At 28.3% G+C, this 15,138-nt stretch overlaps 4 protein-coding genes across 5 annotated transcripts; 2 read left to right on the forward strand and 2 right to left on the reverse strand.

Moving 5' to 3' along the window:
* Positions 1–3,742: 3,742 nt before the first annotated feature.
* LOC130670299 (cuticle protein 64-like) lies at positions 3,743–5,077 on the forward strand. Its single transcript, XM_057473641.1, has 3 exons — positions 3,743–3,894; positions 3,961–4,108; positions 4,826–5,077. Exons 1-3 carry the CDS (start codon positions 3,883–3,885, stop codon positions 5,047–5,049), a joined length of 384 nt encoding a protein of 127 aa, XP_057329624.1. The 5' UTR covers positions 3,743–3,882; the 3' UTR covers positions 5,050–5,077.
* A 324-nt stretch (positions 5,078–5,401) lies between these two features.
* On the reverse strand, positions 5,402–8,869 carry LOC130670296 (venom serine carboxypeptidase-like). Its single transcript, XM_057473638.1, has 2 exons — positions 8,582–8,869; positions 5,402–7,016 (listed from the first exon to the last, which is right to left on the reverse strand). The coding sequence occupies exons 1-2, from the start codon at positions 8,858–8,860 to the stop codon at positions 5,907–5,909; spliced, it is 1,389 nt and encodes a 462-aa protein (XP_057329621.1). The 5' UTR covers positions 8,861–8,869; the 3' UTR covers positions 5,402–5,906.
* A 131-nt stretch (positions 8,870–9,000) lies between these two features.
* LOC130670295 (venom serine carboxypeptidase-like) lies at positions 9,001–11,355 on the reverse strand. The gene is made up of 2 exons (XM_057473637.1): positions 10,882–11,355; positions 9,001–10,806 (listed from the first exon to the last, which is right to left on the reverse strand). The coding sequence occupies exons 1-2, from the start codon at positions 11,164–11,166 to the stop codon at positions 9,679–9,681; spliced, it is 1,413 nt and encodes a 470-aa protein (XP_057329620.1). The 5' UTR covers positions 11,167–11,355; the 3' UTR covers positions 9,001–9,678.
* A 135-nt stretch (positions 11,356–11,490) lies between these two features.
* Positions 11,491–14,777, forward strand: LOC130670297 (uncharacterized). Of its 2 annotated transcripts, none has more exons than XM_057473640.1 (2): positions 11,491–12,100; positions 13,702–14,777. In XM_057473640.1, exon 2 carries the CDS (start codon positions 13,709–13,711, stop codon positions 14,717–14,719), a length of 1,011 nt encoding a protein of 336 aa, XP_057329623.1. In that variant the 5' UTR covers positions 11,491–12,100; positions 13,702–13,708; the 3' UTR covers positions 14,720–14,777. The 2 variants fall into 2 exon arrangements, with proteins under 2 accessions (XP_057329623.1, XP_057329622.1); XM_057473639.1 differs by lacking the exon at positions 11,491–12,100 and adding an exon at positions 12,302–12,781.
* The last annotated feature ends 361 nt before the right edge of the window (positions 14,778–15,138 follow it).

Raw genomic sequence — 15,138 nt, forward strand, 5'->3', positions numbered from 1 at the left:
ATTTCATTTTTACACCGGGCGGAGTTAAAACGAGTCCATTTTTAACACCGCTCTTTTTACAGTGTATATTTGTATGTATATGGAAATTTAAAAAATTATTCACGAAAATGAGTTTTGTATTTTTAATTGTTGATACTTAATTACATATTAATTTTATAACTGATGTACGGTACGTCATCTTGGGCGTCCATGTAATATCTACTAAAAGATTCTTATGTGATCAGCGTCGATCAGCAACTTGTAATGAAAATTGTTATATGGGACTATCATTTCCAATATAGGAAACTTTGATGATAATTTTTTCATTATTCAATCCTTAACTGGTCACTGTACATTTTATTTCAATCAGATATCGATTCAATACTCTTCCATAAGGATTATAACAAACTCAATTGAATCATTTTTTACTTTAAATTAATTTTTTAAATCAATTGCATTTATTGGTTTTATATTAATTACAATGTTTGCTTTACAGAATTTCATGTGACATCCAACCCTGTTGAAACAATCTCATAGATTCTCATAAAAAAATACTTACCCTAGAAAATTAATGAGAAATGGCAGTGTATTTGGCACTGAAATTCCTCATAGTTTCTCATAGAACGATTGTATGAGAAAAAACGCAAAACTTTTATTTTTTATTCAGTTCTCATAAAATCTGATAAAATTTTTATGAGAAATTTATAATATTTCTTATGTTTATGAAATCATAAATAGAGCAGTCTATAATGGAATAATTTTATAAATTATATTTTATTGAACTAGATATTTAAATTGAACATTATGTCACTTGACTCCTTTTGTTGTCAAACGACACAGCAGCTCCGTGATACTCGAATATAATGTAGTAGGTAAAGTACCTGACAATAATGAGACAGACAGATATTATTACATCAAAATTCTTGAGCAGAAATCTGGCACAAGATATTGTGTTATATCTACAAGTAATTTCACGATCTTGAAGATAGAAAATGATAATTTATATAAATAAAATATACTTCCGGGCACTTTCATTCATGATAAAACGTGCTTGATAAACACCACAACGTACAACGTATTTAAAAGAATTTTTTGTTCTTAAATCAAGTGTTTAGTTTTCCTTGAAAAAGTGGATTTTTCAAAAAACTTTTTTACCAATTTTTTTAAACGTGCACATTTACTAAAAAGTATGAAGTAAAACAAAAATTTTTTTTTTCACCTAAAATAAACTTTTTATCTTAGTATATATCGAGAATAAAAATTCAACAAAACATTGACGTCTTAACGTAATACAAGATATATTACCATCAAACAAGACTGTAGTCAGTCTGTTGAATAATAAAGGTATACCTGCCCCATGAATGCTTCAAGTTAGGAATATAAAAACTCTGAAATAAGTTTCTTACCAGGAACACTATAAGCTGTGGTCGCGATCTAGTGGCGAGCACCGAACTACTTCCGCTGCTGTTGGCTTGCATCAAAACTAAGAGAAAAATTTTTTGGGAGAAAAGATAAATATGATGGAGAGGAAGTTACGGTGCTAGGCAGCAGTACCGGAAGTAGTTCGATGCTCGGAGTTATCTTTACTAAATATTTTATAAATGATTGGCAATAGGCAATCAAATCATTTTGTTGCTATAACTAAAATTTAGTCAGAAGAAAATTTTTTTCTCAGTATGACATTTATTTATTTGATCTATAGATCAACGTATCCATTGTAAATTAATTATTGTTATTTCTCAAGATATAATAGAAATATCAACTCTCATATATTATTTTTCTTCCTTCTTTTTGTCCAATCCATCGCAACGTTTACTATCACAATTTATCCACAATTTGCTCGCGGCCGTTTATGGATTACTACATATATAAATACAATCATAGATCTTAGCCAGTGACTCGGACATAAACACGATCATAATTCAGTTGGATGGATAGCAGTCTTGGATATAGCGATTGTTACGTTTATCACGTAGCCTCAGGCCTCGGAAATCTCCAGTGCAATACAACTATGACGTATTTTGATCTAAATCAAATAAATATAAACTTTTTTTTTATCTCTACTCTCATATTTATTTACATTTAATTTTTTTTATTTACATTGCATTTACTATGCACTGAATTTTACTCAATGCAAAATAACGCCCTCGGGATCAGAGATCTCGTATCAAATGACACTTCTTTTTAGCGTAATTGGCACACATGACAAGACACTCACCAGTAATAGTTTTGTTTGGTCATTAATGATTAGACTGGTATTGTAGGTCCTTACATATCTAACAGCTCGTCAGTTTAATCACAAAGAATGAAAGATATGTCATGTAATGAAAGGAAGTAATGCCGCAAGATTGTATAGAACTATAAGGATTTACTGGATACATTATACCTGATAAAAAAAAAATTTCATCAAGCATATATATATATATTTTTTTTATGATGTTTACGTAACTGTCCAATGATATTTGTAACAGTGAAAGTACATGTATAAATTTTATTTGGAGACATGTGAAATTCAAGATGCGTACAAGGAAATTATTGTTCCAGTGTAGTACGGATTAAATTTTACCGTAGATAACTTATATCATTTTTATATTATTTTTTTACCTTTCATTTTTAATATCACTTATAATTTGAGAATTTACTATGAATAAAACGCAGCAAAACTATAACGGGTCACGGAAAAAAATGAACTTTAAAAATTAGTGGTCTAAGGAGGGTCTGTAGAATTTTTTTGCTCAAGTTTTGCTCTTAATCAAAATCTATAAACGCGAAATTGAGAACGAGGCTCGATGCATTACTCTATAATCTAGCGATCTGCATTTTCATTTTTTAAAAATTTTTATTTGTTCAAGAGAAAAACGCGGACAAAGTTTCCATTTTTTGTGCAAGGGCAATAAAAATGTACCTCTCGTCGACTTGAGTGTAGCAGAGAAAAAAGTTCCGACTTTTCTTAAATTATGACCCGGAGTTATGGTGTAGATACAAGGAATTTTAAAATTGCAAACAAGAAATTTTATAAGTACAATATATCAATTACAAAAAAAAATTAAAAATATGCACATGTAGAAAAGTAAAAAATCTATGTGCAATTTTTTTAAATGTTTATTTTTTGGGATTTATCGTTTGGAAAAAAAATCAAAAAATTATTAGACGTCGGCTAACTTCAGTAACATAGAAAATAAATTTGAAAATTAGTGTTTTAAATTATAAACCGAAACCTGGGTGTCAATATAGGGAATTTTAAAATTCCAAACAATAAATTTCATAAATTTTTTAAGTTTAAGTTACGACTTTTAAAGTTCAAATATTAATTTTTCCTGCATAGACATTAAATTTAAATATTTATTCTATAATTATTTAAATTTTAATTACAAATTAAAGAATTACTATTTAGAATGATAGTATTTACTGATCACTTTATCATTATATCACTTGTCGTTTCTCAATTTTTATAGTTCATTTTTTTCCATGTAATAAAGAATAAGAGTTTATCTTACCCAATATAATTGATCCCCTTCTATTATCTATTGAAAGACAATTGATCATCGATTGATCGATCCCAAATAAAGGTTTTTTCGTGACGAATGAGTTTTTAAAAAATATTAATTTAGAAAGGCTCATAAAATGAGAGTAAATATAAATATTACATTATTACATTTTATACTATTAGTAACAGTGCAATAATCTCTAGTGTTATTGACAATTGCGCGGTATGTATGTGCATTTTGTTTCTCTCACGATTCACTACAAACTCGATTTCGTCACATAATCTATCCCCCGCATGAAAAGTCTAGACAACTTTAGTATAAAAGGGGTGTGTCTGGACTATTTCTGCATCAGTTTAAACCCAGCTATCATTTGTGTAAGCATCGTTTGATAAAATCAATCTTTATCTCTCATACCATGAATATCCTGGTAAGTAAATTTCTAATTAATAAAATTGTATAAAAAATTTGAAGTTAATTATTTGATTGGTAACAGGCAATCATCATGCTCTTCGCTCTGGCTTCGCCTATTTTTGGTGAGGATGCTGTAGAGCCGAAAAAACAAGAAAAACGTGGAGTTATTGGTCTAGGATATCCGGGATACTCTGGACATTATGTTGGTGGTCATTCTTATGGATACAACGGTAATTAAAAATTTTTTTATCTTCAAATCCTAAATGAATTTATTAAAATTTTCGCTATTAAAATTATAATTTTTAAAAATATAAAATTTAAAATAATTATATACAGAAAAAAATTTATGTTTTAAATTATTATCCGGAACCTGGGTGCAAATATAAGGAATTCCAAAATTCCAAACAATAAATTTTATAATAAGTGCACACAGATAAATTTTTGAGTAAAAATTACCCATAGGGTTTGGTGCTGTAGGGACGTCTAGCCAGTAATTAAATTTTTAAAATATGTTGTTAGTAGAAATTGTACTTCATTTACATGCTATCGAGTAGTATATGTTACAATGTGCATGGGAAAAATATAGATGTTCACTACATGTCCTCACAGTACCAAACTTTTTGGGTAATTTTTACTAAAAATTTATCTGCGTGTGTTATAAATTTTTAATGTTTAAGTTACGATTTCTAAAATCCAAATATTAATTTTTCCTGCAGAGACATAAAATCTTAATATTTTTTCTACAATTATTTACGTTTTAATTGTAAATTATTTTACTTTTTCATTTTTAAATAAATTGTTCATTCTATAATATACTCAAAATTTCGAACTTATTATTTACTATTATATGAGTAACTAATTAATTATCAAGATCAATTAGATTTTTTTACTGAACCACACATTAAAAAAAAAAAAAGTGACCAATTAATGAATTTGTATTGTTGTAGGACTTGGACATGGTTACGTACATTCTCCTTACTACCCAGCGTTGAGTCACGGAGCAGTGTCACCATTATTAAGTCACTCAGCTTATACAGCTCCTGTAGCACCCGTTGCACCTGTAGCTCCCGTTCACGGCTACAACGGCTACCATTCACCTTTGTACACTTCTCCTCTTCGTCTTGGTTACCACGGCTTAGGGCACGGTTTGGGATACTACAACAACTGGTAATTGGTTCCACGTTCTTTTGGTCAGAAGACAAATCTTCTGCTGGCTCTTGGTCTACTAAAGGCCAGGTGTCACTAGTTTTCGAATGATTATAATTTAATGAAAATCTATGAAAAAAGAATTCATTATTAATTTTTATTTTTTCTTATAATAAATTAACAAATTTGGAATTGTAATTTTTTATTCGTTAATAATTTACTTTAAATTAATGATTTCTTTGAATAAATTTTTTTTTGATACTTCAAAATGAAATACTGTCTGTATATTTTTTGTTCTCCTGCTCCTATTTTTATTATCATTAAAATTTAATGAGACAAATCTCATCATCAACTTGCAAATTTATTGATTTCGATGATTGTATAATCATGGGATTCTTGAAAAAAAAATTACACACACGGTCAGATTTTTTTTATTATTAGTCGTCTAATATTTTTTTTCACTAATACCAAATTAAATTTTTTTAATTTTTATTATTATAGAAGACATGACATCGACGACTTTATTTCGATTTTCCAAATACTTTTCTTTTATTGTAATTGATAACAAAATATTATTTGTAACAACGTGGATATTGTTGGTGATTTCATTGCACTACATGTAGAACAAATTTTCTCGTAGTATTGATATTGTTAATAATAAAGCCTTAAATTTGTATGGTTCTGTTTACTCTAGACTTTGATGGCCTGTTAGTAGACGAAATATCAAGTTTACAAATTCGACTCCCAGGACTTTTTTTAAAGAAATTTAATGCCATACAAGAATATTCTAGGGCCGATTTTTTATCTCAAACGGTTCAAAAGTTATAATATTTTTATCAAAAAATTCAAGCTGCACTTGAATCGTCTAAATAAATATAGATTCTAGTGAACAGTTTGGTGATGCGTGAATTGTGTGATTAAATCCAATGCCCATTCAGGTTGATCAGTGGGTACCAGGTGCCCCGCATTCCTAACAAGTACTTCAATTAGATTGTGTACAATTTTAACGTAACCAGCAACTTGACCATTAACTCTCCAAATATTACGTTGGGCTTTTTTATAATCATCGGCTCCAGGCCACTGTAATTTTTGTATGAAATTTACCAGAAATGGATAAGGAACAATGATATCAACTTGCCCATTGTAAAGAAGAACTTTATAGTGCGGAAGTAAAGCGGCAACTGTATGAGCATGTGATTCTGTAAACTCGTGCCTCAAATAATTTCCTACTGTTTTATTCGCATATTCAAACGGGACACTGCCAACATGTATGGCACGATGGAGATCAGTTTTTCGCATCCACTCGGTCAGTATATCCTTTAAGTCAGGACCTTTTTCGATTAAGTAATTAAAAATAAAGCTTGATCCGGTTAAATTCATTAGCAAAGATGGCGACTTTATAAAAAGCTCGTCAAATATATCGACAGAATTGTTATGTTCATTTTTGTTCATAAAAGCTACTGCTTTTTTTTCGTACTCGTCGAATTTTTCTCTGCCATTAAAGTCTACGACCCCTATTTGATATAAATAGTCACCATAATTGAATTGATTTATTGGATCAAGATACCCATTCCCAATAGCTAGACCTTTTAGATTTATTTTAATTTCTGCTGTTGGATTTTTTTTGTGAATCGTGTATGAAAATCCTGGTATGGATTTACCGGAATAAGATTCACCAGCTATGTATAAATCATTACTCTGAAGCTCGGAGAATAATTTAAAAAATTGTACTAATCCTGCATACAGATCCTCATATACTTGAGTTTCGTTTTTTGAAAAACCTTCTTCGTTATCAGTGAAACTGTATCCTGTGCCAACTGGGCTGTCAATGTATATAACATTATGTGAAATACTCCATCTGTACGGATTGATCTTGAGAGTTTTATTTTTACCAAATATAAAGGGTCCATTTTCAAAGAAGGCACCAGCGAGAGAACTTATTCCGGGACCTCCTTGAAGCCATAGTATTGTAGGCGCATCGCGTGGATTAATCTAAAAAAAATGTACTTTTTATTTTTTTATCATAGCAATTATTTAGGGACATCCTCAGACAGAGTGATCCTCACTTTTTAAAAATATTAAATGACTTGTAACTGACATGGCCGTATTGAAATTTTAATAATTAATTTTAAAAAAATTAAAGGATTAATTGAAAAAAAAGACACCGTAGTTACAATTTCGCTTAGATGTAGATTTGCAAAAAAATTACTTATCTACAGTTGTTGTCAAAAAGAAGTCAAACGAAATTTCGTTTTTCTCCTATAATTGATAACAATTTGTAAGTAATTGTTTTTATAAAACTGTATCTCGGAGAAATTATAACTACGTCCTTTGTTCAATTCATTCTTTCACTTTTTTTAAAATAATTGATAAAATTTTAACAGGGTGGCCACAAAGAAATGATTTCAAAATTCTCTGATATTTTCCGGTTTTCCAGTAAATTTTTTAAAATTTTTCCTGATTTAGAAATTTCATTCGTATCATTTAGATATTCAAAGTTTTTATTATATTTTCATTTTTTATAATTAAATCATGCGAGAAACCAGAAAAAAAGGGCAATAAAATAAATTGACATTGTCTCCTTTTGATTATTCGATGTTAAAAATGTATAAGTTAAAATATTTAATAAGAAATTTTATGATTTAAATAAATTCAAAATACACTGGTTACAAAAATTAAGGGATATTAAAAAAATTTCAAATTTTTTAGTAATTTTCAACTTGAAGGAAAATAGTCGTACAATAAAAACAAAAAGTCAAACTGTAGCTTCAAGTGTCTAGTTTTCTGATCTGGGTCTTTAAATTTTTTTATTATGCACGGTTCCGGAGCAATAAAAAATAAATCATAATTATCGAAAAAAATTTATTGAAGCTCGAAGACTGTTTTTAAGACGAGCAAAAATTTGGTAAATTTCTTTTTTGATAATTTTCTTAGAATTACTCCGGAACCGCACATAATAAAAAAATTTAAAGACCAGATCAGAAAACTAGACACTTGAAGTACAATTTGCCCTTTTTGTTTTTGTCGTATGACATTTTTCCTTCGAGTTACAACCTGTTGAAAATCATTTTAAAATTTGAAATATTTTTAATATTCCTTAATTTTTATAACTAGTGTATAATTGAAAATTTTTTTAATTATTAACTGTTACAATTTAATTCCCGGATACTTTTCGAAATTCCCTGATATTTCCATGATATTTCCCGGTTGCATTAAATTCCCTGATAATTCCCGATATTCCCGTTTAATACAGTTCCCCCCTGATTAAACAAAACGATTTGTGACGATCAAAAACGATTAAAAATATAGTCATCATTAATCGTCTTTAATCGTCAAAAGACGACTAAAATTTCAAATCGCCAAAATTGTTTTTAATCCTCATGCGGAACCAGAAATTGCAATATTATTTTACGATTAAAGACGATTCATGACGATTATAATTTCCCAATCGGATTTAATCAGGGTCATGACAGTTCAAGGTTATTGAATATTTAAAAAAATTGTGGGGGTATTGCCTGAGAATGCCCTGAAATTAACTAATTAATTTATGATATTACCTCAGCTGAAAATAACCAGAAGAACAAGTTTGAGTTATATTTTTTATTAACTGTTAAATATCCAGCATAACTTTCAATATCTGGCATTTTTTCATAATTAACTGCTGCCAGCTTTTTGGCTTCATCAAATCTTCCATCGTCGATATAAGGTGTCAAAAATAATGGCTCTATATCTCCACTGTCATTGGAAGTATAAACAAAAAATCTAATACCACAAGGAAAAATTATTGTGATAATCAAAATAACACCAGATATCGTAATTATTTTATTAAAAGTCATAGTTTTTAAATAATATTACTAAAACTTAATAAAATTACACAGAATATTTTAACTTCTTCACTGATAAACAGATAAATCTAACGCATAATAATATAAGTAATATATGAAAAATCATTAGTTATATAAGTAATATATTATTGAACCAAGAAAACTTAGTTCGTAATTATTTATAATAATTTTTTTCACAATAACCCTTGACCTTTTCAGATAATAAATATATGATGAACTCTATTTTCTGCTTTAGATTATGATTTAAACTGAGAGAATAAATATTTCAATTGATTATTCTATATATATTAGGCCGTGCCGTTTTAGGGCAACTTTTTTTTCAACGCACTAACAGCTTCTATACTTGCAAGAAGGTAAAATTGTAGCCCTTAATATTGATATTAACAGGTGTCTCATTGCGATTTTCTATTTCCCATTTAAATAACATGGGAAAAAAAAATTTTATCTTTTGAATTTTATACCTCGACAATGGCTCGTTGTACAGATAAGTTCAGGACATAATTTTGTAGGAAATCAAACGCTCTACAAAAAAAGTCTCGTATAATTTTTTGATAAATTCATCTGTTCAAAAATTATTAGAGCTTGAACTAAAACTTATCGTAAATTTCTAGATTTTTTTACTTTTTCGGTCAATAAAGAAACTCGTGGGAGTTTAAAAACTTAATGTCTACTGTAGATACTGTAGAAGAACCCTTTTGAAAATCGCTCAAAAAAACTTCAAGCTGGCACCTTTGAATATTCTAACTTTTTGTTTTATTTATTACCAAATATATAGACATAGGAAATTAATAATTGTTAAATTAAGATAATTAATTATACGTAATAGTTTTATGATGAGTAAATTGTGTAATTAAATTCAATACCCATTTAGGTTCGTCCGCAGGTACCATGTGTCCTGCTTTACGTACAAGTACTTCAGTTAAATTATGAGCAACTTTAATGTACCCAGCAAGCTCATCATCAACTCTCCATAAATTACGTTTAGCTTTTTTGTAATCATCAACTCCAGACCATTGTAAATTTATTATAACACCAGGTATAAGTGAATATGGAGTAAAAGTATCAAGCTGTCCATTGTATAGAAGAACTTTGTACTGCGAAAGTACAGCAGCAAGTTTATTAGCTTGCGATTTCATGAACTCATGCTTCAAATTATTTTTAACTTTGCTACTGAATTCATTAAAAGAATTATTACCAACATGAAGAGCACGTTTGGTATCAGGGCGTTGAAGCCACTCGGTCATTGAATCCAGTTCGTCATTTATGTCTTCATTCCGTACAAGATTTAGGGGAAGATTTAAACCAGTTAAGTTTTTAAACAGACAAGGGGGATTCGAATCACGACTAAAAAGTATGTTGTATATTTCGAGCACATCCTCATATTTATTTTCACTGAAAAATCCAAGTGCTTTTTTTTCGTACTCACGGAATTCATCCCTACCATGAAAATCTACTAAACCTGTTTGATAAAAGTAATTACTATGATTGAATTGATTCACTGGATCAATGTAACCACTGCCGATAATTAAACCTTTAAGATTTATTTTAATTTCTGCTGTTGGATTTTTTTTGTGAATTTCGTATGAAAATCCTGGTACATATTTACCGGCGTAAGATTCACCGGTTACGTAAAAATCATTACCCTGGAGTTCGGAGAATAATTTAAAAAATTGTACTAATCCTGCATACAGATCCTCGTATATTTGAGTTTCATTTTTTGAAAAACCTTCTTCGTCATCAGTGAAACTGTATCCTGTGCCAACTGGGCTGTCAATGTATAGAACATTATGATTTTTGTTCCAGTTGTATTCACGCATCTCAAGGACTTTATTTCTTCCCACTCTAAACGCTCCAATTTCTAAGAAAAGTCCTGAAAGTGCGCTTGTCCCGGGATCTCCTGGAAGCCACAATATCACAGGCGCACTTTGTGACTCGATCTAATTTTTAAAAAAATTTATTTGTAATTTTAAAAATATTTATTACGATTTTTATGCAACACTTTTTTTATTTACTTGACTAGGAAAAAACCAGAAGAATAAATTTGAATTATGTTGCTCATTAACTGTCAAATATCCAGAAAAACTTTCAATGCCCAACATTTCTTCATGATTAACTGCTGCTAATTTTTTGGCCTCGTTGAATTTTCCATTCTTGATGTAAGGCGTTAAAAGTAATTTGTCTCTCTCTTTAAAGTTATTGTTTACTGGATAAATTTTCAAAAGCCCTTGAATATTATCGAAAATATTCACAGTGATGAGTAAAATAAAAGTTAAAGAATTAAATGTTTTGCAAGTCATGATAATTAAGATATCGCGCACCACTAGTTAAATTATTAATCACATTATTTTAAACTAAGATATTAACTTTGAAAGGAATGATTAACGATAAGCAAACAATATTTATTGCTCTCTATGACTGATAATTATGTGATTACTTTTTCAAAGATTAATCATTGACCTTCCTTTCGCGCAATCGATAAACAATTGAGTACTCTGATATGAGATCTCAAATCTTTGATCTTTAATACTCATAAATTTAGTATATAAAATATTAACTTATCTTAATTTCGTTGTAAAGTGAACTACCCACTCTCTGACATCAAAATTTTAAATAGTTTATTTTAATGACCCTGAAGATAGCAGACAATTAACAATTTCCAAATTTTTTTTTCAACAGTTTAATTTAAAAAAAAAAATATGCACATGTAGAAAATTTTAAAAACTATTGGTGCAATTTGTTCAAATATTTTTTTTTTTATAATTTATTGTTTAAAAAAAAACTCCGAAAATTACTAGACGTCGGCTTATTTCAATATCATTTATTTTAAGGCCGTTCTCAGGCAGTGTCTCCACTTTTTTAAAATATTTAATGATTTTCAATTTTAATGACCGCCCTGGTGGAAATTTTTCGGACTTTTCTCTGAATAACTCTGAAAAAGTCTTAGAACTTTGAAAAAGTCTTTAGTACTGAGTTTTTCAGAGAAAATTCCGAAAAATTTCCACCAGGGCGTATTAAAATTTTGATAATCAATTAAAAAGAGTTAAAGCATTAATTGAAAACAGGGCAATGCAGTTACAATTCTACCGAGACATAGATTTAAAAAAAAATTATTTACAGTTGACGTCAATTAGGAGTTAAAGGAAATTGTAAAATCTTCATGTAAATTTTATAATTTGGAATGAGTGTGAATGTAACAGACATCAGGCAAATTTAAAATTATAAATAAATCGAGTAAGTAATTAAAAAAATAATATTTACAAAAAATGCACTCATTAATTTTTTAATTTTTTAAATGCGCATTTTTTAAAAATTTAATTTTATTAATTATTTACTCCATTTTTTTATAATTTTAAATTTGTCTGTCTGCTACAATCACACTCATTAATTTGGAATATCAAATTTTCTAGGCTAAAATTTACTTACCAAATTTTGTTTAACTCCTAATTGATAACAACTGTCAGTCTTTTTTTAAAAATCTATATCTCCGCGACGATTGTAACTGCGTTGTCTTTTTTTTAATTAATACTTTAATTTTTTCTAAATTAATTAATAAAACTTTAATACTCTTATGACAGTTCAAGACCATTTAATGTTATAAAAAAATTGAGGGGGGACTGTCTGAGAATGCCCCTTAATACGTAATTTGTCTAGTTAAAATTTTCCCGCGTAAAAATTTAAATTTTGACAGCGCGCACCCTATGAACATTTTTCTGTAAGCTGTTCGTTAAAAATAAACCGCAATTTTGTATTTTTAATTTTTATTACATATTTTTGTTTTTACATATTATCTAATCGATCTTAATCAATCTAAATAATTTTTAATCAACAAATCAACCGATGATTAAAATTTACCACCAAATATTAAAATAATTTGATTTGATTACTTTTTTTTTTTTATAACCAACAAAAACGGTAAGTTTTTTTAACAAATGTCAAAATATATTAAATTTTTACTCATAAATTTTATTTTCATTTGAAATTATAAAATTAATTTTAATAATTAGTAATTCTATATATTTTATTGACATCGTTTTTTTTATTTACAAGACGAAAAAATAAACCACCTGTTTATTGTTAATAAATAAATAATTAATTTTTCTGTTAATTAATTTATTTACAATCATAATTATAAACGATATTGAATTTATGATCCCAAAGTTTGTAAACAAAAATTTATGAGTGTGAATGCAGTATGATAGTAAAGTAAGCGGACATCTGACAATTTTTAAACTTTTGAAATAATAAATAAAAATGTTTATAAAATAAAAATAAAAATATACATGTGTAGAAAATTCAAAATTCCGTACATACATTTTTTTAAAAATTATTTACTCTATTTATTTATAATTTTAAATTTGTCTGATGTCTGCTACATTTACACTCATGAATGCAGACATCAGACAAATTTAAAATTATAAATAAATAGAGTAAATAAAAAAAATAAAAATATCTATAAAAAATGCACTTATTAATTTTTGAATTTTTCTAATGTGCATTTTTTTTAAATTTAATTTTATTAATTACTTACTCTATTTATTAATAATTTAAAATTTGTTTAATGTCTGCTACATTCATTCATAAAAATTTTCGGTTTTTTTTTTAAAACAAATCAATAAAAAAAAAGAAAATTGAAAATGTGCACAAGTAGAAAATTTTAAAAACTCTAGGTGCAATTTTTGAAAATAATTTAGAGTTTTGATAAAAATTATTAAACGTCGGCTAACATCAGTACCATTTTAAATTTATATTTATTTATCAATTTAATCCGTCAGAGTCTAAATTCTGCGGCCAAGTAAATTAAATAATAAATAACAAATTCAAATTTATTACAGAATAAAAATGCAAGACGATTCATTTTTAGAAGAAATGAATTTAGTGCCCGCAGCAGCACACAATTCCGGAGCTATGGTTCATCATGCAGAGAAATATAACAATATAACAACACGTATTTTGCAATCACCAACTATTACCGTTTGTTCAGAAAGAGAAGATCTCGAAGCGATTCTTCGGCAGCAAAGACAGTCAACAGTTTCTCCATCAGTGACTGTGAAAGCATCAAGCAGAAGATCCATCGAAACCTTATCGCCAATTCTGCCTGTTTCTGATTCACATTTAAAACGCAAAGATGATTTGAGAGAAAAAATATCTCCGAGTATAAAAAAACAACTTAAAGATAAAGAAAAAGATTTTAAAAACTCGTCATTTATAAAGACGACTAAAACTACTGATAAAAAAACAAAAGATGATAAATTGAAGCCGGTGGAAAACATCGAGCGTTCGATGGATACACTAAAGGTTAATTCAGTATCAAAAACTCGTACGAAAGCAACTGGATCCAAGGACAGCAGATTATCTGACGGTTCCTACAAAGAAAATAGCAAACCAGATTTGTCTGAAGATCTGAGTACTGACGGAGGAAAAGAGTGGCGACGTATAACAACAGATTCGATTAAAAATAAGGAACTTTCTGATGATTATGAGGCCCTGGCAATGCTGCCAGCTATCAAAGATATTGTTAGTCAGTATACTAAAATAGAAAGCGCTAAAGTTATGACGGCAATGCAGATTCAAAGTTCGAAAATAATGAAAATGATGGAAGATTTGTATATTAACTCACAGTCTACTCTTATAAAACAATTAATACTTTTGTCTGATGATATATGTGACGCAAAACCGGTCAGTGATAATTCACGGCTGCATTATTTAGTTCAAGAAAACAATCGTTTGCTTGAAACCATTGAGGTCTTAAATGCTCGCATTGATGAGTTGAAAAAAAAAGCTGATACTGTTGATGATATTCGTAGAGAAAATAAAGCGCTTAGATTTAAAATAAAAGAGCTTGAAAAATAATGTACCGGAAAATTGGAAGATTTTTCACGCAACGAAAAAAAAATTGGAAAGTAAAATTCTACTGAAGATTTCAGAAATTTTTCGCATATCGATGCTGGGTCATCAATTTTTTTCATTCTCGTTGCGGAAAAAATTTTTCGATTCTCAGGTACGTGAAAATATTTATTTTTATTTATTTTATAAGCATTCAAATTTTCTTAATACGCACGTGTAATTTTACTCTCATTAAATAATTAATTTTAAAAAATAATGTGATAATGAACTTTTTTTTTAATAATAATATATTATTTTATATAAAAATTTATATGTAAGATGAAAATAAATTTAAAAGTTATTAAATTTAAAAATTTTTATTTATTTAACACTTGATATATTTAATTGATTTACGTTAGCAAATGTAAAAACGCCAGCATTCATAA

The sequence above is a fragment of the Microplitis mediator genome, chromosome 6 (genome assembly GCF_029852145.1).
Source record: "Microplitis mediator isolate UGA2020A chromosome 6, iyMicMedi2.1, whole genome shotgun sequence".
NCBI lineage: Eukaryota > Metazoa > Arthropoda > Insecta > Hymenoptera > Braconidae > Microplitis > Microplitis mediator.